Genomic DNA, 24,116 nt, shown 5'->3' with positions numbered 1-24,116 from the left:
CTTAGTTTCCTTACCAAGTTTATTTACATCAATTCAGGACACTAACAGTGGGCTTTAAACAGCTGCTCCTTTGTCTTCCCATCCACAGGGATAGAGGGAGAGGTTACCAATTAAAGCAAACAAGAAAGTTATAGCACTCTCTTCGTTGGAAGGTCTGAGGTAAGATGAGACAGAGAGTAGAAGTTATAAAGCCTCATGAGCTACTCTAGAACTAAGTGATAAAATGGACAAATACAAGTGTAGTTCTGGTTTTCAAGAGAATGGTGACATCTTCAGTCTTATGCAGGAATCTGGAGTGGGACATGGAGTAGCACAGGTACAATAAGAAAAAAGTCTGGACTGACACTGCCATTTATTCCTTGTAAAAATGCAGAAATTGAGCTGGATGATTTCTAAGACCCCATTTCATTCTAACATTCCAGGACCCAGTGTTGGAGCTAGATGATGAAAAACATGAGAAACCTTGAAGTTGAAACTTCATTCTAAAACTGAATCAAGAAGCAATAGATAACTTGAACAGACCAATCACTAGAAATGAAATAGAACTTGTAATTAAAAAAAAACTCCCAACAGACAAAAGTCCAGGACCAGATGGTTTCACTGCACAATCTTACCAAACGTACAAAGAGGCACATATACTGATCCTTCTCAAATTCTTCCAAAGGATTGAAACTTCATTCTAAAGATAATGGAATGGATTCTTCAAAAGTTTTTGAACAGAACAGGGATATGATCAGATATTCTTTCAGACAACACAGGGAACATGCCACCTCTGTGAAGTGAGATAAAGTAATGAAGAAGATGATGGTGATAGCAGCTAACATTCTTTGTGACAAGCACTGTTTTCACTGCTTTATGTCTACTAATTCATTTAGTATTCCTAGTAAACTTCTGAGGCAATTGGGTTTTTATTCTATTTTATTGTGAGAAAATTTAGCTCAAGGACGTAAAACCAATCCCCTAAGTGACTAATAAGTGAGAGACCCAGTATTCAATCTGGCAGTCTGATCCCAAAGTTCATGCTCTACTCCATAAAAACAATGCTGAAAGGGTGGATTTGGCAGAAAAAGAAAAATGGAGACAGGAAAGTATGTCAGAGAACACAGCTCAATGATTCAGGAAGAGGTCTCTGGGTCTGACCTCTTTTCCTAACCTCTACTCAGAAACTGGGGTCTTCCCTAGTAGCTCAGTGGTAAAGAACCTGCCTGATAATACATGAGAAGTGGGTTCGGTACTTGGGTTGGGAAAATCCCTTGGAGAAGGAAATGGCAACCCATTCTAGTATTCTTGCCTGGAGAATTCCATGGACAGAGGAGTCTGGTGGTATATATAGCCCATGGGGTCGCAAAAGAGTCATACACAACTTAGGGACCAAACAACAACAATCACTACTTAATTTTTCAGTTTTAAACATTGTCAAGAGGCTTTGCATAATGGAAGATGAAGGTTTAGCTCTCTTTTCTTCCTGCCACTGCTTCCTTTCTCCCTTCCTACCTTTCATCCTTTCAATGTAGTTAGAGCATAATTTTGGTTAATGATCAGTGTTTATTTATTCATTTTTTAAAAATTATTTTAACAATTTTCTTTCCTTTTGGCTGTGCTGGGTCCTCACTGTTGCTTGGGCTTTTCTCTAGTTGTGGTGCACAGGCTTCTCATTGTGGTGGCTTCTCTTGCAGAGCACAGGCTCGAGGCATGCAGGCTGCAGCAGTTGTGGCTCCCAGGCTCTGGAGCATAGACTCAATAGTTGTGGCCCATGAGCTTAGTTGTTTTGCCACATGTGGTATCTTCTTGGATCAGGGATCGAACCTGTGTCTCCTGTGTTGGTAGGCAGATTTCTTCACCACTGAGCCACCAGGGCAAACTGAGCCACCATAGCAAACTTTGATGCCTTTTCCTTTATTGTACAACTTTTTTTAAAAACAGAGTTAATATCTGTTTTGTTTTAATTCAAACCTAAATTTTTAGCCAATTATCTAAATTTTTCAAGATGTTTATATGTATTTATCAGTTTCATCTTCCTGTATAAGTGTATCCTGGATTCCACTCTGGACTAATTGTTGCCTTTATGCTTCATGCATAGCAGTCATCCTCGGATGTGCCTTCACTATCTCCCCATGGATTCTTTTCAATGTTTGTTTATTTTTGGCTGTGTTGGGTCTTAGTTGCCCCGAGGCATATGGGATCTTAGTTTCCCAACCAGGGACTGAATCCGTGTCCCCTGCATTGGAAGGTGGGTTCTTAACCACTGAACCACCAGGGAAGTCCCCATATCCCACAGTTCTTTTTGTCTTTTTCTGAGTGAGATTCTCTTGTTTCTCATCAGTCTCCTTTTGGTTTACTTTTCATTTTGGTGGGACATACCTTTTCATGTCTGAAAATGTCTCTATTCTACTGTCACATTTGACTAACACTCAGCTTGAGTACAGAATTCTAGGTTGAGATTAATTTTCCTTCAGATTTTTGAAGGCATTGTTCTATTACCTTCAAGTTTTCATTGTTGCTACTGGTAATAAGTCTAAAACCATTCTAGTTGCTGATTAGTTGTTTATGACCTATTATTTCTCTTTGTAAGTTGGTAGCATGCTTTGTATCCAATGTTCTGAAGTTTTACAATGATGTGGGCTTATTTTTACCATTGGGCTGGCCCCTTAGTAGGCTCTTTCATTCTATAGATTCATATTTTTCAGTTTTAGGACATTTTCTTATATTATTTCTTAAATAATTTCCTTCTCTGATTTATCAACTCTCTTTTTATGGAACTCCTATTCAGATGTTAGACATCCTGGACTTTCTTACTTTCTATTATTTCTTTTATATGCTCCATCTTTTTATCTTTTTCTTCTACTTTTTGCTGCTGCTGCTAAGTCACTTCAGTCGTGTCCGACTCTGTGAGATCCCATAGATGGAAGCCAACCAGGCTCCCCCATCCCTGGGATTCTCCAGGCAAGAGTACTGGAGTGGGTTGCCATTTCCTTCTCCAATGCATTAAAGTGAAAAGTGCAAGTGAAGTCGCTCAGCCATGTCCGACTCTTAGCGACCCCATGGACTGCAGCCTACCAGGCTCCGCCGCCCATGGGATTTTCCAGGCAAGAGTACTGGAGTGGGGTGCCATTGCCTTCTCCTACTTTTTGGGAAATTTCAAATTTATCTTCCTATTTTTTTTTACTGAGGTCTTCCCTCTTTGTTACCATATTTCAATTTTCTTAAGAGTTTCTTTTTTGTTCTTTGAAATGAAAGGTTGTCTGAAAGCATCTTTCTCTCTCTGAAGACTCTCTGTCTCTTTTTAAGTTGCTTTTTTCTCTGTTTGATTTGGTCTCTATCTTTCATGATAGAGGCTTTCTTTAGATCTCTGGTAATCTTTGATTATCTCCTCATATTTAGGAAAGGATTTTAAAACAGTACACAAATGGAATCTGTCATCCATAATTTTAACTATAGGGTGATTTGACTGGTCTGTTAGAAATGTCTTATGTAAATAAATTCAGGTTCTTCTTCTTGGGCTGGTCAGATTCTCCAGAAAAGATTCTTCCAAACTCCCAACAGAAAACTTAGGCCTCTTCACCAGGGTTCTGGGAATTGTCAGGATGTAGGCTTGGGGGAGGACATATTATAGTACTTTTCCTTTTCACCCTGTCTCTATCGTCTTCCATCAGCTACTCTCTTTTTTTTAATTAATTAATTTTAATTGGAGGCTAATTACTTTACAAAATTGTGAGCAGCCACTCTTTCTAAAGAGCAAAGGTTTAACCTTTAGCTCTATCCCTATGTAGTACCTCTCCCCAAAATGTTTCGTTTAATTCCAAGGACAGTTGTGAGAGGTAGTTCAGCTTTTACTGGCCTTTATAATCTTTCTGTTGGAGAAGGGCATGGCAACCCTTTCCCGTATTCCTGCCTGGAGAATCTCATGGACAGAGGAGCCTGGTTGGCTAGAGTTCACAGGGTCATAAAGAGCTGGACACGACTGAAGCAACTTAGCACAGGCATACAGTCTTCCCCATCCTTCCCTCCTATCAGTTCCTGGACAGAGAAATCAACAGATGTCAGAGGTAGAATCAATCTCAGGCTGACCTAGCCTACTGGCTTTTTTTTTTGGCCAAGCTGAGTGGCTTGCAGGATCTTAGTTCCGTGACCAGAGACCGAACCCTGGCCCTGGCAGTGAAAATGCAGAGTCCTAACCACTGGACTGCCGGGGAATTCTCTCACCTAGTGGTTTTAGCCACAACTCCAGGGCAGTCCAATGGTTAAGACTCTGCCTTCCAATGGAGGGAGTGAGGGTTTGATCCCTGGTTGGGAAACTAAGATCCCACATGTCATGGGGGTGTGGTCAAGATTTGGGGCTTCCCTGGTAGCTCAGACGGTAAAGAATCTGCCTGCAATGCAGGAGACCAGAGTTCGATCCCTGGGTTGGGAAGATCCCCTGGAAAAGGAAATGGCAACCCGCTCCAGTATTCTTGCCTGGAAAATCCCAAGGACAGAGAAGCCTAGCAGGTTACAACTCATGGGGTTGCAAAGAGTAGTTTTTAAAATTTGTTTTATAGATCAGTTTTCACCTTCCATAGGAAGGACAAGTGCCCCTCCCCCACTGTATTCCAAACAACAGTGCCTTTACCAGTTTTAAACAATGAGTTTCTGCTTAATATTTATCTTAAGAAAAAGTTTCCTTTCTAAAAAGTCTGGAAACCATTGGTAATATCCTTCTTCTCTTCCACCACTAACTTTGCATTTTATACAAGGTAAAAAACCTGAGGTCCATACAGAAGAAGAATTTTATTAAGCATCATTTAAGTCTTACTCCAAGTTCAGGTTGTTCATAAACCAAGATTTTAGGGCATTCCAAAGCATCTTAAAATGGGAAAAGATTCTTTGTAACTAGTAACAGAGAGAAGCTTTCCTTTGAAAATGGAACGTGTCTTATATGTCCACTCCTTGCAGGCCTCTGCTTTCTGTGGGACACTGAGAGCGGGGCAGGTGACTCTTAGACATTGGTGCAGTGTCATTCCAGCCCTGCTACGGGCTCACTACTGTGGTCATCCCATCAAGCAGGATACTAAAGCAAGAAAAGGCAGCTTATCTCAGGACTCCAATTGTCATGAGAAAAATGCTAGAAATGCTTTCTGAGACTATGTTATTTTTGGCATTGAAACCAAGGCCTAGGAACTATTCCTTCCTTTCCCCTATCTTCCCCTCCCGAAGCTGATCACCTCCCTAGGCTAGGGTGGCCTCCAAAGCCTCCCAGAGACACCAGGGGCCTTGCCTCAAGGGGTACAAGGGGAGACATACCCTTCCTCCACGGTAACTGAGTTCATGAGAAGGCAATTGGTGACAGTCACTCTATCTCTTATGACACAGGATGAACCAATGACCGAATGCTTAACGGATGACTTCTCTCCAACCTGTGTATCTGGCCCAATGAGGCTGTCAGCTCCAACCTGTAAAAGGCAAATAAAAATATAAAATATAATACCTTGTCCCTTCATCTCAACCAACTGCAAACCAACCCTCCAGATTCCTTGAGCTGGGGTCTAGTGAGATCTTTTCCTAGAGACACTTCAGCAAGAGGTATCATCACCAGTATTTCTCAGGGCCACAAGGTCCCATAATATCTCTGAGACCAACTCAGACTTACATACTCATGCACTTGTGTATACCGAGGTGCTCTCCTGAAGGCAGTGCTCAAGTCAGGGTAAGAAGAGGGACAGAAATGGAAAGATCCTGTGTCTGAGTTCAAAGGCTGTAACGAACCTTCCTTATAGGGTTTGTGTGGCTGGGCTCAGCACCTGTCCAGGCAGTCTGCTTGAGAGCCTGGACTGGAAGGTAAGATTTTATAACCAGAACCCAGTTTGGGACTTCCCTGGGGCCAGTGATGTTCAGGGCTTGACACCCCAAACCAGCTTCTCAAGGACAAGCCTCAGTGTACCCAGACGGTGCCCCATACCTGCTCTGCCCAAGCCAGCACTTACCATGTGTTTGCTGACAATCTGGGCTGATGAGTGAATCAGTGATTCTTCTGGACAGATAACAGGTAGCAATTTGGACACCTTGAAGAAAGAGATTTGGTCACTAAAGTAAGACCAGAAAACACCTGAAAGCATGTTAAGTATAACCCCGTGTTCAGTTAAGAGATGTGGGGAATTTTTAGCCACTGCCTCCTGTCTGGATGAGGCAGGCTAATGTATTTCCCCCAAGACAAGGATCATTTATGCAATAGCTTCTATACAGTCTCATCCTCAGTTTCCTAGCTGAGAGCCTCCTCCCTGAAGTACTGCTATGTCCCTCAACCGGGAGGCTGTGAGACAAGCCTTTGCGATAGCCGGGCAGCATTTGGGAGAGGAGGTCTAAAGAGAGCAAGGGGAACCCTGAGGCCTAATCACAGTCACCCTAGGTTCCTGTTCACCTCCTGGACCACAGCGACCATGCAGGAGGGGAGGATGGGAGTAATGATAGATAACTCCACAATCAGGACACACCCTAAGGAGGCATCCATGTTCTTAACCAACCAAAATAAAATGCCTAAGGGGACATTCACACTATTCTCTTTCCAGTATGAGAAAACTGAAAATGTTATGGGTGTGGAGTGTTTTAGCTCTGGACCCATTAAGGCAGAGATAGTGTATCTGTGATTCTCAGTGTGGACAGAATGCTGGTCAGAGCACTGTGTGTGGTAGACACTCTAACTGAGGGAGGCCTGGCCAGACTGGCTATACTGGTGATGTGAAGGCTAATCCCTCTGTCCCTATCCCTGGGATCTCCTCTGTTATACTTCAGCCAATGCCATTCAGGCCTGTCTGACGCACAGCCCCCGCTGACACGCCAGAGGATACTTCTCTGGCCTCAGGGTATCCATCAACTTGCTTTCAGACCAGCCAGCCAGATTCTAGTCCTAGAACTGAATAAGGAGAACTAAAAGTTAAATTAAGGAAGCCTTCTATATACCTCTAATGCTACACAGGGGCAACTTTCCCCAGGACTGCCCTGGGTAAACATGGGACTAGCTGGGACTTCTCATAAACCCTGTGGCTTGGATTCCCTTGACTATAACCAATCTAGTTTGAGGCTAGCTTGAGGTCTGTGTCTGAGACTGTTACTACCACATGGTGTGGGTCCTAAAGATTCTTGAGTCAGGTTTTCTTCAGGGATTCAATTCCAATTCCAGTTTTCCCCTCCTCCTGTCCCTGCTACACAATAAAGAGCTCTTGCACAAAAGCTGCCTCCTTATTGTTCTGCCTCTTCACCCTCGCCTTAAATAAAACCTGGCGGGCCTTAAGGGCACTGCTTCCCCTTCAATAGAATCTACTCATTCTCCACACTTCACAAACCTCAGGGTTAAAAGGATGGGTTAGCAAGACTCTGCATGCTCTAATGCTGTTCTCCAGATTTCTCTCACATAGGCATTCCTTCCTTGATGCTTTGCCATCTGGGTACTCTATACTCTGCTCCTTCACCTTCTAAGGAAAGCCTCCCCTGTGTGCCTGGTTACCTCCCCCGTGTGCCTGGTTACACAGTATTTATCTGCTTGTTTATGAAGTGTTATGGATATCCCCATGCTGAGCAGAATATGAGAAATCTGTTGAACCCAGAGGCCAGAAGTTAAGCCTTCCTGGAGGTCTTGGCCTTTCTTTGGAGCCACAGCGGCTCTGCCTCTGCACCATGCCCCTCACACCCCCTTTTGCTGTACTTGGGTACCCCTGTGGTGTCTCCTGACACACCAGGTTTTGCTCAACCTTAGGAATGAGGGATTCTGTGCAAATTACTGTGCACCTAATGAAGAAATAAGACAAAAGTCTCCAGTCTGTTCCTGGGAGACGAATCCCCATGATTTCTCTTCTGAACTCATCCTCTCACCTGTCTGTTGGCTTCCATGTAGAGTCCTAGGGTGCTTACTCGAGAGCAGAGCCCCTCTTTCATGATGTGGACATAGCAGCGCACCTGTGATCTGGACAAACCTTCCCAGCTGTCTCCTCGACAGGCGTTCCAACAGGTATCATAGGGAGCAAGGGTCAGTGTATTGGCTTCTTTTATAAAGCTGTAAATATCTTCAGAACCAAAAACAAGCAAGTACATGAGACAGATAACAGAAAGGATATAGACTCAGTCAAGTTTTGAAAGAGGGTACAGCTTAAATCTCTTCCCCTGCAACTCAACCATGCAGCATGGACCCAGGGGAAATCCCACTAAAACCTGAAAGACTAAGTCAAAGATTAAAAGAGGCAATGTGCTTTCATGTACATTTGAAATATTATGACACAAAAATGTTTTAAAAAAAGGTCCTGTAAGCAAGTTTGACTGATGATCAAGGACTACTGGGGAAGATAAAATAGACTCTTGTACACCATGGAGAAACACAAGTGACTGTCCAGGCTTTAGTGCCTAGCCCTGTTGGCTTTGTGCTGCTAGCCTCTATTAGCACATCTGGTAGTTGTGCTGTGAGAGAAACAGCACAGGACCTGGGCCCCAATTTTTCAACTCCTACAACAGTCATTTGAAATCTTTTATTTTATGATAAAGAAAACTGGGGCTCAAAAGACTGAAAAATCTGCCTTAGGTCACAGAACTAATAAAAGGTAGAGTCAGATTTCAAACCCAGGTCTGAGATGCTAAGCCCTGATATCTTAACCATCATGCTATACTGTCTCGATTTACTCCTTTGATAAACACATTTTTTGGGAACATCTACTATGAGTCCAGGACTGGGCCAGGGACTAGGCAAGAATATGAGAGCAAAGACTGACCTCATCCCTATATCCTTGAAAGGAGAAAGTCTGTTGGCTCTGGTTGGACTGTCATTATACAGCCCTTCACCTTTCTTCCCTTGATAGGAGAGGGTGAGTTTAGTCAGGAGTGGGGCTTTCCAGAGTCTAGAGAACAGGAGAACTGAGAAATGGTGGGCAGAGTGCAAAGTCAAAAGGGTCTAGAGACGAACATGGCCAAACCAGGCCTATTAACCAGAGAACAGACCCGAGGTATGGTTAGCCTGTCCCTGAAGAGCATAGGGACAAGAATCTGCTTGAGTAAGCCTGCCCAGAGCTCAGGGAGTGGTGTAAGCTAACCTGGCCTGCCTCTTGGCTGGATGAGAACCTGATGCCTTGAGACAGGCATCTTGGGATGGGCTAAGTTGTCCAGCCACTCTTTCCACAAGTGTCACTACCCGTACTGCACCAATTCAAGCACTGACCTAAGGATTTCAGCTCCTTTTTCTTTAGATCCTCCTCTTTTTCTTCTTGTCCTTGTTGTGATGAAGCTGAGGAAAACTGCTTTCTTACTAGGTATGGAATCAGTTCACTCCGGATGGAAGTGATTGACCTAGGAAGAAAGAGTAGCCAAATATCAGAAATCTGATGGTCTGGATTCAATTAGAATAAAAAACTGTGCATCCAAGGAAAAGCCAAATTCCTTCCTGTCATGCCACCTTGGGACTGAAAGAGATCAGAAATGGCAAGGGCTTGGCAGTTTTGGAGAAGCAGAGAATCTAAGTTTTCTCAGTTCAGGCTGGAGCTGGGCAAGCAGTGTGTTGAATCTGAGATGCCCTTCCCCTGATCTATGCAGAAAACAGTCTCTTACGATTCCTGTTTACCAAGTATATGCCTGAATGTTTGTAGTGTGTGCATATGTCTTAACATGGTGTCTCGACTATTAACTGACAATAACTCATGAGAAGGCAGAATGCTCTGGCCTTTTGAAAAAAAAAGTTGTTTCAAAATATTAAAATTTTTTCTACAAAGGTCTTGTATTTTCCATTAGATTAATCAGAGTATCTTAATTTTGGAGGGGTTAGTATTATAGATGGTGTCTTTTCAACAATTATTTTCTTCTTATTGGTTAAGAGAATCTCAATTTACTATATTTCAATCTTGGGGCCAATTGCCTTGATAAACAATCTTAATATTAATAATTTATTTGTAGAGTCTGACAATCATACCAACTATGTAAACAACAATTTTCCTTCTTCCTTTCTAATTCCTATTTTTCATTATCTTACCATATTGGCTAAGACTTTCAATACACTAATGCTGAACAGAAGCACTAACAGCAGTTCATCCTTACTTATTCTTGATTTTAAAGGGAATTTTCCTTTTTTATCATTTAGACTAATGATTATTATAAGTTGTATCACCAAAGCCACCATTTATTGATTGTCCTCTATGTGTAGACATTGGGCTTTATACTTTATAGCTAATACTTGGCACATGTTATTGGTTTTGTATATACCCTTTATCCAGTTAAGGAAGATCTCTCTTATTCCTAAATTTGCTAAAAGCTTTCATCAATGAATGGGTATTGAATTTTCTCTTTTTGCATCCATGGAGCTTATCATATTTTCTCCTCTTTTGCTCTGTTATAGTAATGGATTAAAAATTTATCTGATACTAGGACTATTGATGCTTTTGAACTGTGGTGTTGGAGAAGACTCTTGAGAGTCCCTTGGACTGCAAGGAGATCCAACCAGTCCATTCTAAAGGAGAGCAGCCCTGGGTGTTCATTGGAAGGACTGATGCTGAAGCTGAAACTCCAATACTTTGGTCACCTCATGCAAAGAGTTGACTCATTGGAAAAGACTCTGATGCTGGGAGGGATTGGGGGCAGGAGGAGAAGGGGACGACAGAAGATGAGATGGCTGGATGGCATCACCAACTCGATGGACATGAGTCTGAGTAAACTCCGGGAACTGGTGATGGACAAGGAGGTCTGGCGTGCTGTGATTCATGGGGTCACAAAGAGTCAGACTCAACTGAGTGACTGAACTGAACTGAACTGAGGACTTCCCTAGTGGTCCAGGGGTTAAGAATTCACCTGTCAATACAGGGGACACAAGTTCGATCCCTGGTCCAGGAGGATTCCACATGCCACAGAGCAATTAAGCCTGTGTGCCACAACTACTGAGCCCACGTCCTGCAACTACTGAGCCCACGTGCCACAACTACTGAAGCCCACATGCTCTAGGGCTTGTGCTCCATAACCAGAGAAGCTACTGCAATGAGAAGCCCATGCACTGCAACTAGACAATAGCCCCTATTTGCCACAACTAGAGAAAGCCTGTGTGCAGCAACAAAGACCCAGTGCAGCGAATAAATAAATATTAAAATTTTTTTCTGATACTAACAAGTTGAATAACACTATTCAAAAACCATTTATACAATTTCTACTCTATACTCTCTTATAGTAGTAGAATTATGGATGATTCTTCTATTCTTAATGCAAATTAATCAAATCAAATAAATCAAATTTTATAATTTAAACCATTCTTTATGTTTCTTGTCTTTTATTTTCTCCTAGATTCTACTCTTACGGATTCTACTACTCTCTTGGTTTGATTCCAGACTCTACAAATTTAAAATCCATTTTAATGACTAATCCATCCAAATCCATTCAGTGTTTCCCACACAGATTTCAGCCTCCATTCTACTGAAGAGTGGCCTCCCTCATATTAATAACAGTTGTACTCATTTACCAAGGCTACCAAAGAATTTACACAACAAAATTAACTTCAATTTACTTTCATGAAATCAGATCAGTCTAGGACAGCACTTACAGAAAGAAAATCAGACCAAAGCTCAATATGTAGAAAAACTTTTAGAAGGCAAGAAATTTCCTATACTATTTTGTATCACTCAGATACAAGCAGTAAGCAACCCTGGCTAAGAGGCTTGGAACACTTCGATTTGGCCCCTCTGGGTCCCAGGAGGCATGGTGCTTCCCCATGGGTGCTGAACCAGGATGTTTGGTTTAAATGACCAGGAATCTGTAATGGGGAAAAACGACTTGATCCTTAGTACACTGAGTATGCTTCTAACTTATACTTAGCAAAGGAACTGCAAGACTACCATATGATTTTTAATTTCCTCTCTCACACTGTGGACCTTTTAGAATTTTAAATCACTAATTACCTTAGAATTTAACAAGACTAGTAATCTGCCAGTAACTTTGCTAGACCTTGGAAATACACTTTTTTTGACTTCAAAAAATTCATAATCTAGTGGACAGTAACCTGAGTATGGATTTAAGGAAAAGAGTAGAAGGAGATGAAGCTGCTTAAGGAGGCAATGGAGCCAGATCATGAAAGCTTTCTGTGGCAGTCTAGAAAGTTTGGACCGAGACAAGCCAGAGGTAGTTTTTAAGCAGGAAAGTGACATGATGAGTTTTATTTCTTAATGAGGTGATTCTGGTAGCAGTGAAAATAGGCTTGGAATAGGAGAATGAAAAGAGACCAGTTTCAAGACTCTGAAAGATGAGATAACATGGCCTGAGAGAGGGGTTAATGTATGAAAGCCCAGTAAATCTGACTGCTGCTTCATACTTCCCATCCCCTCTTCCAGCCCCCATTCAAAGAGGTTCTGCAGGCTGACACAGGACCACACAGATGGAGTGTAGGTAGGAAGGCAAGACAGAGGCGGAGGCTGAGGAGGGTAAGCAAAATTACAAACCCTGGAGCTACACAGTTCATGGTTTTTGTCATTTTTTAAGGATCAAGTCAAACACCTTTGAAAAATTCTGTGTAAGCTGGAAGCTCTTGTATTGAATTTCAATGTGATTTTTCTTCTGATCTTTTGATGAAGATTAAAAATTTCCATAAGAATACGAAGAATGAAACAACACTTATTCTTAGCTTTTTTCTCCCCTTTTAATACTCCAAGCCAGTGTGGGTAGCAAACGTTCCTTGGCCCCACTCTAGTGGAAAACAAGTCAGTTTCCTTTGAAGAAATGACAAAGCATGGACAGCTGGGGGATTTCAGAGCCATGATGTTTACATTATAGGCCAAACAGAACTGTCCCTGCAAGAGGCAAGCAAACAAGCCTTGGCACACAGCCTCTTTAGGCAGAACCCTTTAAGGAGATCAGACAAGGATTTGAGGAGAGGACCTGAAGCATTCCTGCCAGGTGCCACCTGCCTCTGCAGGCGCTCAGCAATCACGTCGATTCTCATAATGCAGTTGGCTTAGCAACATGATGGAGGACAAAATTATACTTCCTGCTTCCTAGTCAAACTAAAAGTAGCTCAAAGCTATACTAAAGAAGTGGGAAATGCCACTGTGAACCATTGTGAACATCCATTGGGGCTGAAGACCAGCAGCTGGATCCACTGCCCTGGGCCTTGGCAACCTCACTTTCTCCTTTTCGTCTTCTTTTTATAAAAAAATTTCATACTTATTTATTTGGGTGAGCTGGGCCTTAGTTGTGGCATGTGGGATCTAGTTTCCTAAACAGGGATCAAACCCAGGTCCCCTGAATTGAGAGCACAGAGTCTTTAGCCATTGGACTACCAGGGAAATCCCCTCTCCCTTCCCTCTTAGATAGTTTTCCCAGAAACACCTGCCTCATGTCATAAGCTCCTAAGAAATAAAAAAATCACAAAGGAGAACAAAAGATTTGACTCCTAGCTGCAAACAAGCAACTCCACAAAGTAAGATAAAATAATTGCTACAAATAGAACAAAAAATTAATATTCTTCACAGATAAATAGATTAAAATGTTTCAAAATATATAAAAATATTTAAAAAATAAGTATTAAAATAAGATGCAATTTCTCTCACAAATTAGCAGATTTAAAATAACTCACACATTAGTGATAAGGGTACTTCTCATACTTGTAAATTCATAAACTGATAAAAATATTTTCTAAAAATTGGCAATACATAACAAAGGTCTTGAAGATATTCATATCATTTTATTCTATAATTCTATTTCTATACATCTGTGCTCAATAAATATATGCTGAAAAAATAATCAGATAAATAATACAGGATCTTTGAACAAAAAGATATTATTTAATGTTATTTATAAAAATAGCATTGTTATTTATAAAAATAGCATTGTTATTTATAAAATAATAAGTTATTAAATAAAGTTATTAAAAAATAACTCAATGTTATTTATAAAAACAGAGAACCACCAAATAGTCAACAATGGAAAAGCAATAAAACACATATGTAATAGAATAGCATATAGGCAAAACTCAGTAAACAATTTTTTAATGACACAGGAAAATGCTTGTGAAAAAATACTGAACAAAGAAAGCAGAAGGCAGTTATTTATACAGCACAATCTCAGGTGTGTATATGTATATATAAAAATAAATAAAATGATGGAAAGAAATACATTAAAATGTTCAAGGGACTTCAATCCCTGGTCAGGGAACTAAGATCTCTCATCCCACAGGACTTGGCCAAAAAAAAAGTTAGCAACTATCTCAAAGTAGTAGAATTATGAAAGTGTTAAGTTGCTCAGTTGTGTCCGACTCTTTGTGACCCCATGAACTGTAGCCCACCAGTCTCCTCTGTCCATGGGATTTTCCAGGCAAGAATACTGGAGTGGGTCCAGGGAATCTTCCCAACCTAGGGATTGAACCTGGGTCTCCTGCACTGCAGGTGGATTCTTTACCACCTGAGCCACCAGGGAAGCATGAGTAGAGTTATGGGTAGCATTTTTTTTTTTTTCTTCCTTGCTGCAGGGCAGGCAGGATCTCAGTTCCTGGACCAGGGATTGAACCCATGCCCTTGCAGTGGAGGCATAGAATCTTAACCACTGGACTGCCTGGTAAGGCCCCTATAGGTAGAATTTTAAAAATATTTTCTGAATCTTCCAAATTTCACTGTCATAGGCCATTCGTTCCTTACTTCCTGTGGTATCACTTTCTTGATCTGTTTCTATTTCTGATACCTCTTTCTTTGTTTCCTCTGAAATATTTGGTGTTTCTCAGGATTTTCCTTTTTGCCTGTATTTTTCTCATGCTATTCGTCTCCCTGAGATAGATCACTTGGTGACTTCTTTGCTACTCATTCCTAAAGGTAAACCCATAGCCAAGTCCTCTCTTCTTTTTAGTCTCACATTTTCAACAGCCTGATGGACCCTGTCATTTAGGTGACCCATAATACCTTAAACACAAAGTCTAAAACTGAATCTATCATCTTTCTCCCAACCCTTCTCCTACCCCCCACAAACACTGATTACTTTGCTTAGTGATATGGAGATTCATTTAGTCACCCAAGCTAGCAACATGGTAATAATCTTGACTCCTCCTTCTTCCACTCCTCACATACAGCCAGTCACCAAACACTGCTGACTTTATCCCCTAAATCTCTTTCAAAACTATGAACTCACTGCATCTCTACTGCTACTGTCTAGTCTAAGCCACTGTCATTTTTTGCCTGGACTCCTTCAGCTGCTTTCAATTGGTTTCTCTTTCTCCAGTCTTATGGCATAAAATCTATCCTTTGTATTGTAGACAGAATATCCTTTCTAAAGCACAATCTGATCATGTCTCTTCTTCCTTCAATCCACCCTCTGTGTTGCAGGCACAGTGATTTTTCTGAAGTACAAATCTGATCTGATCTTCTTAAATTCATTTAACACTCAAGATAACAGTTACTTTTGTGTGCAGGGGATAGTTGCTTAAAGGGAGCTTCTGGAAACTGGGTAATATTCTACTTTTTTATCTAAATAATAGTTACAAGGGAGTGTTCACTTTGTGAAAATTTACTGAGCTATAAAACCGCTCTCAAATATTATCTCTACCTGGAAGCCTTTTGTAACACTTGTAGGTTTCTGTACTGTCATAGCAAAGATGGTTATTTGTATTGTTTTTGAATCAATATCAAGTGTGAGTTTCATACTAGGAAATTAATATATATTATCTCATGTTCTTATAGCAATCCTCATGGTAGGTATTATCATCCTCATTTCATAAGTGAGGAAATCAAGGCTTAGAAAGGTTAGTTATTTTGATTAGGTCAACACAGCTTTTATAAGTGGTAGAGTGGAAACTTACTCTATATCTACCTCAAAGCCCAGGACTCTTTCCACTATACCATTCTAATCAGTATCCTGTGTTTTCTGCAACCACAGCACTTTCTACAGGGTTGAAAATTTTCTGCTTATTGTCTCTATACCAATAAACACGTAGTCAGTGCTAGATAAATATTTATTTGAATAGATGAATGAGTGGATATGTGAATGACTGAGTGTAATGCCTTTAAGCCAGACAGCTGGCAATAATTTCTTCTTCTGATTTTTGGAGATAGAAGAACTTTCCTGATTTGGAAATGTAATGAACTCTACATATGTTTTTGTATTATTAATATTACTAGCATTAAAAATCTAACATCTGAAAAAAACACATGATACTAGTTCTGCTTAAATCTATTATTTTTAGCATTTTGCCTTGATCTGGGATCAGGTCTTTGTTGTAGCTCTAAGTTTTTTTTTAGGGAAAGTCTAAAAATTATGTCCATGGCAAAGGGAAAAAATTGGCTACTTTTACATTCTGCCTGTTCTGTTTTTGTAAGCAAATTTAAAGAGACTTAAAATCCTCTGTCTTCCACTTCAAGTCAGTCCTTAAAAATAGTAGTTAGCAAAGAGGCAGAACAGAAAACCTACTTTTTAAGGCCTACAACTCAAGACTGCAGAGAAGAACACTAAAGGTTTGGGTTTCTTGCCTCTTCTCTCAGCAGAGCTGTAACTGGAAAGAAAACATGATTGCTGAGTTAACCCTATGCTTTGTTTTCAGGCTTTTTTTTCTTCCTTGCTGATCAAAGAAAATAGATATAACCTGGAATAGTAAACAGGAAATTGTTTTAGATTAAAAGGTATTGACTTTAGAACCAAGTATTTGGTATACAATATTCTGAGATTTTTTTTCCTCTTTTTAACAAAATATTGAAAGCTTCTATAAGAATAAATTTTTGATGCTGGTGCATATGTCTTGAGAAAGACAAACATATTCAGATCCTAGCAAGCCTGGCAAGACTGCTTAGGCTTAGGGCAAGTCAATGAATATTTTATTCATTTGAATTTATTCACTGAGTACCCCAAATGTGTCAGGCATATTTTAGACTGTAGGGATATAACAGTCAAAAAAAACAAGTAAATCCATGTCCTCATATTGATAGGGACAGAGTAAAGGGACAAAGTTGGTAATTAAATAGTTAACCCCAGTAGGGGAGTGTAAGTGAAGAAAAAAGTATGGGAGACCCCTGTAAATTAATGATCACTCAAGAATGCAGGTCTGCCTAACTACAAAACCAAGCAAGCCCACTTTGCAACAAAACCATGGAACAGAAGCATGAGACACACCACTGAACAATCATGGCATGAGACCCACATCTTGCCCAGTGAGCTCAGTAAAATTTAGGACATGTTCTCTGCACATATGAAAAACAATACTTTATAGAAAGGTGACATTTCAAAGTGAAAGATCCTCATTGTACTAAGACCTGAAATAATGTTTCCAGAGTGCCATAACAGTCCTGGCTTGACCAAGTAGGGACAAGAAAACTCCCCTGCCTAACCTGGAGGAGTAGCTGATGATGGAAGTGTGACATCTACTCAAGAATGAGGAATAATGAGGTGGATGAACCTAGAGACTATTAAACAGAGTGAAGTAAGTCAGAAAAACAAATACTGTATATTAATGCATATATATGGAATCTAGAAGGATGGTACTGATGAACCTATTTGCAGAGCAGCAATGTAAATGCAGACACAGAGAACAAACTTGTGGACACAGGTAGGGAAGGAGATGGTAAGACGAATTGGGAGAGTAGCATTGAAACACACTTTAGTGAAGTGAAAGTGAAGTCGCTGAGTCGTGTCCAACTCCTTGTGACTCTATGGACTGTAGCCCCCTAGGCTCCTCTGTCAGTGGGATTTTCCAGGCAAGAATACTGCAGTGGGCTGCCATTTCCTTCTCCAGGAGATCTTCCCGACCCAGGGATTGAACCCGGGTCTCCTGCATTGTAGGCAGACGCTTTACCATCTGAGCCACCAGGGAAGTCCTGGTGAAAACAGACTTTACCATATGTAAAATGGATAGCCAGTGGGAATTTGCTGTATGACACAGGGAGTTCAAACTTCATGCTCTGTGACAACCTAGATGGGTGAGATGGGATAGGAGGTGGAAGGGAGGTTTAAGAGAGAGGGGACGTGTGTATATCTATGGCTGATTCGTGCTGATGTACAGTAGAAACCAACACAATATTGTAAAGCAATTATCCTTTAATTAAAAATAAATAAATTAAAAAATAAAGAGAGAGGGGATGTGTGTATACCTATGGCTGATTCAGGTTGATGTATGGCAGAAACCAATACAATATTATAAAGTGATTATCCTCCAATTAAAAAAAAGATAATAAAAAGAATGAGGAAGAAGGTGGTTTTTTGCCCTTCCCTAATTTTTCTTTGATTATAAAACTGCAGCCCACTAAGTCCTCGGCCCTCTTGCCCACCAGCCTGTAAGCCTCACAAACATCCTACTAACAAATCACTTCTTATATATCACTTTGTCTCTTGTTGAATTCTTTCTGCACTGAGACATTAAGGACTGGAGCTCCTCGGAGCCCCCCTGAAATAGCACTTAGAGGTTTCAGTATGAAGTTGATGATCTGGCTGCCTTTTTATTTATGGAGCATCTACTATGTGTCACAAGATGAATCAGAGTTGGTTTTCGTCTTCAAGGAGTTAAAAAAAGTAGAAAAAAAAGACATGCAAATCCAATTTAATGTGATAACTGAAGATTATACAAGATCAGAAGAGAGAATGATTTCATGCCTAATGGAGATAAACACAGACTACTATGGTAGCACAAAGCAAAGGTACCTATTCTAAGTGGAAGAGAAGAGAAAAAAATTGAGAAAAAACTTCCTAGAGGAGTAACATCTAGGTGAGTTTTAATGGATATTTAAGAATGCTGTCAGAGAAGAAAGAAGGCAAGCATACCGGTTAAGCATTACTACTGAAGCCCATGGGCTCTAGAGCCCGTGCTCCATAGCTAGAAAAAGCCTGTGTGCCGCAATGAAGACCCAGTGCAGTCTAAATAAATAAATAAATGAAAATCACCATCAAAAAAACAAAATGAAACAACAACAAAAGTCAATGTGCTGCTAGGACTTTGTCCTTTTCTCAGCAGCAAAGAAGTTCCAGAGATCAAGATGACTGTAACCAAGAAGTCCCGAGAAGACTACCCTAGTTTAATTTTGGTAGCATCTACATATTCAGATATCAGTACACAGCTACCATATAACAGCTCTGGTTAGAAGATTATGTAAACCATAAATTCTTACCTTAGTTTTATTTGGTTGTTTAAGTAAAAGATACCTCATACAATATCTAGCACATCCAAGGATAGGAACACAAGTACAGATAAGTTCATATGGATACATGTACTGAACAGTAAGAAATCAAGGTTCCTGCCTATCTCCCATGGCACTACATGGTCCCTCATCTGTCTATCTCTTCTCTGCTTTCCTATGTGACTCATGGCTTTTCTAGGCAGTCTATCACATTATCTTCCATGCGGCTTTAACTATCACCCTGATTCTGACCATGTAGCATAGTTGCCTATTCCCAATTCCTGACTTCAGTTTGTAGAGCCCATCCTTACTCCCCTCCATCTCTATTTAGCTAAGGCCAGGAAGCTGTGACTGCTCTCTTATCCTTCCAGGTATACATGAACATGTGTGTGTGTCTGTAACAGAGAGACATCTGAGATATGTGGTGGACGTTGCTAGCAATCAATTCATCAACAGTGGCTGATTTTATTAGTGCCCTGACTGTATGACATTGAGCAAATTATTTGAAGCTTCATTTTCCTCTTCTATAATATGAAATTAATACCTAATGAGAGAATTATTTTAAGGAGTGAATGAACTGAAGTGTGTAAAGTACCCAGAACAGTGCCTGGTACATGGATGGTGCTCTGAAGGCCAAACCCTAAGGTTGTATGTCCTGCACTGATGGACTGGGTTTTAACACTAGGAGAGGCTGATTACAACTTTGGATTCTTCTGAACAGAAAGGAAGTATTCAGTTTTAATTCTTCCTTTTTTAAAGATTAATCTCCTCTACATCTCTTAAAATAGCTAGCAGGTCTAACAGGTCAGGAAAAGGAAAAGAAAGACAATTCCTTCCCCGGGTTTCTGTGCTAAAGGAAACCAGTACTAATTCTGGTATAAACTTCCTGTCTTCCAAGGCTTCAGCTCAGACAGCCAACATACTGCTTGAGTGCTTTACAGGGCCAGTCTCCTTTTGGAGCAACTGTTGCTAAGTCACACAAAAAGTTCCAAAATGGCCAGCTTCCTTAAGCTTAGATCAGATTACTTTGTAAAAGAGGAGAAACTTTTAGCTTACCACTCAGCCTCAAGAGACATCACAATAATACTCAGTCTAAGCTCTGCTCTGGCCATAAAATCCAACACATTTTTGAATTAAAAATTTCAGACAATCTTTGGACTATCCATCTGTCAAACTACATTCAGAAATGGATCAAAAGACCTTCTAAAACATATTTATGTATATCTTTTTATTTCTTCAGAGCAAAGAATCGAATTACATTACACTGAAAATATACACTAATACTGCAATTTGCTTTTTTTTTTTTTAAAGTAAAAGTATCTTGGAAATCTTTCCACATCAACACACAGAGTCATACTTCATTCTTTTTAACAGTTGCACAATAATATAATTAATTATCTTGTTTAAACTGTTACAACTTTTCCCTGTTATGAACAATGCTGCAAAGAACATTTTGCAATGAATATTTCCATACTTTTAAGTAAATATTTCTGTAGGATAGAGTCTTTGAAGAGGAACTGCTTAGGCAGGGAGTATATAGTTGTAAGTTCAGATAGGTATCATCAACTACCCTACAAAAAGTTTATGTAGAAAAAAAAGTATAAGAGAATTTCCCCACAGCCTTGCTAGCTTCATCACAAAATTTAAAAATCTCTGTCATACAATAAGGATAGCATTTTAAAACTGCTTAACATGCACTTTTATTTATGAGAGTAGGCATCTTTTGATGTATATTAACTTTTTCTACGAACCCACTACTTACAGCTTTTATCCATTTTTCTACTGAGTCATTAGTCTTTTCCTTATTGATTTTAAGTGCTCTTTGTAATGTACGGAAACTAGTGTTTGGGATAGCTTGGTATTTGTTGTTTATTTCTATTGTTCTTTAGTTGCTAAGTCGTGTGTGTCCAACTCTTTTGTGACCCCATGGACTGTAGACCGCCAAGCTCCTCTGTCCATGGGATTCTCCAGGCAAGATATTGGACTGAGTTGCCATTTCCTTCTCCTTCTCCAGGGGAACTTTACAATCCAGGGGTCAAACTCACATCACCTGCATTGCAGGCAGATTCTTTACCACTGAGCCCCTTGGGAAGCCCCCCTTTATTTTTATACCATGTTTACTGGATTTTTTTTCCCCCCACAACACAGAACTTTAAAAACTGGTATTAGTCAAACTTATCAATCCTCTTTTTTTTTTTTAACGGCTTCTAAGATTTATTTGATACTTGGAAAGCTTGAGTTAGAAATAACTCAAGATCACATATTGATGAAGCTAAGTGCCTTAATGCACATGTAGACTAGCAGACATTCAGCACGACACTGGCATCCAAGTCAAACAGTGGCATCCCTAAGGCAACTCCTGCCACATCTTTATTACCCCAGGCACTACTTCCTGGGCTCATGCATTACTTCAACTGGTAAATGTTGGACGTGGCAATGCTCGTCAACTAGATATGATGCAGTCAGATTTGCAATTTAGAGAAGTCCCCGGTAGTTTTGTGAAGGATGAATTAAAAGAGGACAGGCTGGAGGCAGAAGCCTAGCAAGGAGAATGCTATATTAAGCCAGCTAGGAAACGATAGACTGTTAGCTAAAAATCAATATTGAACGACATTACCTTATTAAGCTCAGCCCAGTAACTGTTCAGTCTCTCCCTCCCATTGCTGCTGGAGCATCTTTCTAAAGCATAGCTGTCATGACACTCCTGCTGCCTGAAGTGCCCTTTTCACATTTATTAAGACTGGGGATCTCGGACTCATTTTTTCTCTTTTGTTTCATAATATAATTTTCTCTAGGTTACAGAGATAATGGTCTGTAAAACTGTATTCATCTTGGTATCCTCACCCCCCAACATAGCAATGGAATATATTTAGGTATTTATTAAATGTCTATTGTTCTGAATTTTTAAAAAATTATAAGTCCAATTCATTTTTTAAACTTTTAAAATATATATATATATTTTGTAAATTACATATAATAAAATGTACCTATTTAAGAGTTCCCTGGTGACTCAGATGGTAAAGAATCTGCTGGCAATGCAGGAGACCCGGGTTCGATCCCTGGGTCAGGAAGATCCCCTGGAGAAGGGAATGGCTACCCACTCCAATATTTTTGCCTGGAGAATTCTAAGGACAGAGAAGCCTGGTGGGCTACAGTCCATGAAGTTGCAAAGAGTCGGAAATGACTGAGCAACTAAGACTTTACTTTTATTTAAAACACACAGTTCAATACGTTTTATCAAATATATACTACTGCAATCACTACTCCAAATCAAGATATAAAGTACTTCTATCTTCCCTCCCAAATTCCCTTGTGCTTCTAGCTCACTATTATACTACTCTACTATACTCTCGTACTACTTAGCACATTTACTGTAATAATTTAACCTGCCTGCCTCTCTCTAAACTGTGAGCAACCTGAAGGCAGAAACTATTGTTTCATCTTTAGCATCCAGCAACATAGGTGATCAATGAAAAGTCCTTACTGTGCACCAAGTACTACTCTAAGCTCTTCACAAGTATTTTTCACAATCACCATTATGTGTCAGGTACCATCTGTTCCAATTTCCAGCTGAGGAAAGTGAACTACAGAAAGGCAGACGCCTGTCCAGGGTCACACAGCTCAGTTTAAGCTTCTCTTGTCAAAGACTGAACAGGTTTTCTTCTTTCCACAGCCTTCCCTATAGCCTTTCTACTCAACTGCAGAAATACTCGTCTTCTTTAATGACTGATGTACCTAAGTACTTCTGCTGTCTAGACTGTCACAGCATCTCCTTTTCTTCCATTCATCAAGCATATATTGAATGCCTTATCAATCCAGGTAGGAATCTAATCTCAAGGAATCTGCACGGAAGACATTAATATGTATTAATAGACAATTAAAATTTACAGGGCCGAATGGTAATTTTCATAGGTGAGAGAAAGGATTGCTAAAACAGTCCTTTTTTGAAGCTGTATTTCCTAGGTTTCCTTTTCCCCATCTATCTCTAAAGGAATCATTTTCATAACCAGATTACTATAAATGCCTCTTTTAATCTCACCAAGTCTGAGAGGTAATGTGGTAGAGGGGGAGAAGAAAGATATAAAGGTTTTTAAGAACCTTAGGTGGGGAGGTTGTTTGAGCTGAGGCTCCGTATCCTCCTCTGTTACAGAAAGCTCTGGGAAAGTCCCATTTGGTGGAGCTTCTGGCCAGGAGCCATAGAATCACCAAATTGAGGCTGGTCCTCCAGGTACATACCACCACAGTACACTTGCCAGGTGGAGGACCTGCTAACCAGTGGGGGTCAAATGAGCTACAAAGGAGCTGCAGCAGCCAGGATAAGGCTGGCTTTGCTGCAAAACTACTGCATATTCAGATACCAAAAGCTAAAATCCCATTTGGTAATGCTGTTAGATTATTTTTTTTTAAGTGCAAGAGTAGTATTGAGATATTGTTTAGGGATACTGAAATATTTATACATAATTACAATTGAAATCATAACAGATGAAATTATAATAATTTGCTTTAAAATAATCTGGTATGACAGTGGCAAGATTGGTGGTAGCAAATATAAACTAAGATTAGCCATGAATTGGTGACTACTGAAGTTGTATGAGGGCTTGCTCAAAATTCTCCAAGCCAGGCTTCAACAGTACATGAACTGTGAACTTCCAAATGTTCAAGCTGGATTTTGAAAAGACAGAGGAACCAGAGATCAAACTGCCAACATCCGCTGGATCATAGAAGAAGCAAGAGACTTCCAGAAAAACGTCTACCTCTGCTTTATTGACAATGCCAAAGTCTTTGACTCTGTGGATCACAACAAACTGTGGAAAATTCTTGAAGAGATGGGAATGCCAGACCACCTGACCTGCTTCCCCAGAAATCTTTATGCAGGTCAAGAAGCAACAGTTAGAACCAGACATGGAACAACAGACTGGTTCCAAATTGGGAAAGGAGTAAGTCAAGGCTGTATATTGTCACCTGCTTATTTAACTTATATGCAGAGTACATCATGTGAGCAGAGTACATCATGCGAAATGCCAGGTTGGATGAAGCACAAGCTGGAATCAAGCTTGC

General features: G+C 40.2%; 1 protein-coding gene across 1 annotated transcript in view; it reads right to left on the bottom strand.

Moving 5' to 3' along the window:
• The window catches only part of EIF2B3 (eukaryotic translation initiation factor 2B subunit gamma), a 117,262-nt gene that overhangs the window by 15,101 nt on the left and 78,045 nt on the right, over nt 1–24,116 (bottom strand). Inside the window, exons 7-10 of the mRNA XM_006052575.4 lie at nt 9,173–9,300; nt 7,843–8,033; nt 5,961–6,038; nt 5,281–5,429 (exon numbers count right to left, since the gene is read on the bottom strand). Of these exons, the coding sequence (XP_006052637.3) occupies nt 5,281–5,429; nt 5,961–6,038; nt 7,843–8,033; nt 9,173–9,300 (546 nt within the window). The remainder of the gene's footprint in view (nt 1–5,280; nt 5,430–5,960; nt 6,039–7,842; nt 8,034–9,172; nt 9,301–24,116) is intronic.

Source organism: Bubalus bubalis, chromosome 6, assembly GCF_019923935.1.
Source record: "Bubalus bubalis isolate 160015118507 breed Murrah chromosome 6, NDDB_SH_1, whole genome shotgun sequence".
Taxonomy (NCBI): domain Eukaryota; kingdom Metazoa; phylum Chordata; class Mammalia; order Artiodactyla; family Bovidae; genus Bubalus; species Bubalus bubalis.
Note: the sequence above shows the minus strand (reverse complement) of the source record. Positions and strands in the feature narration are given on the sequence as shown.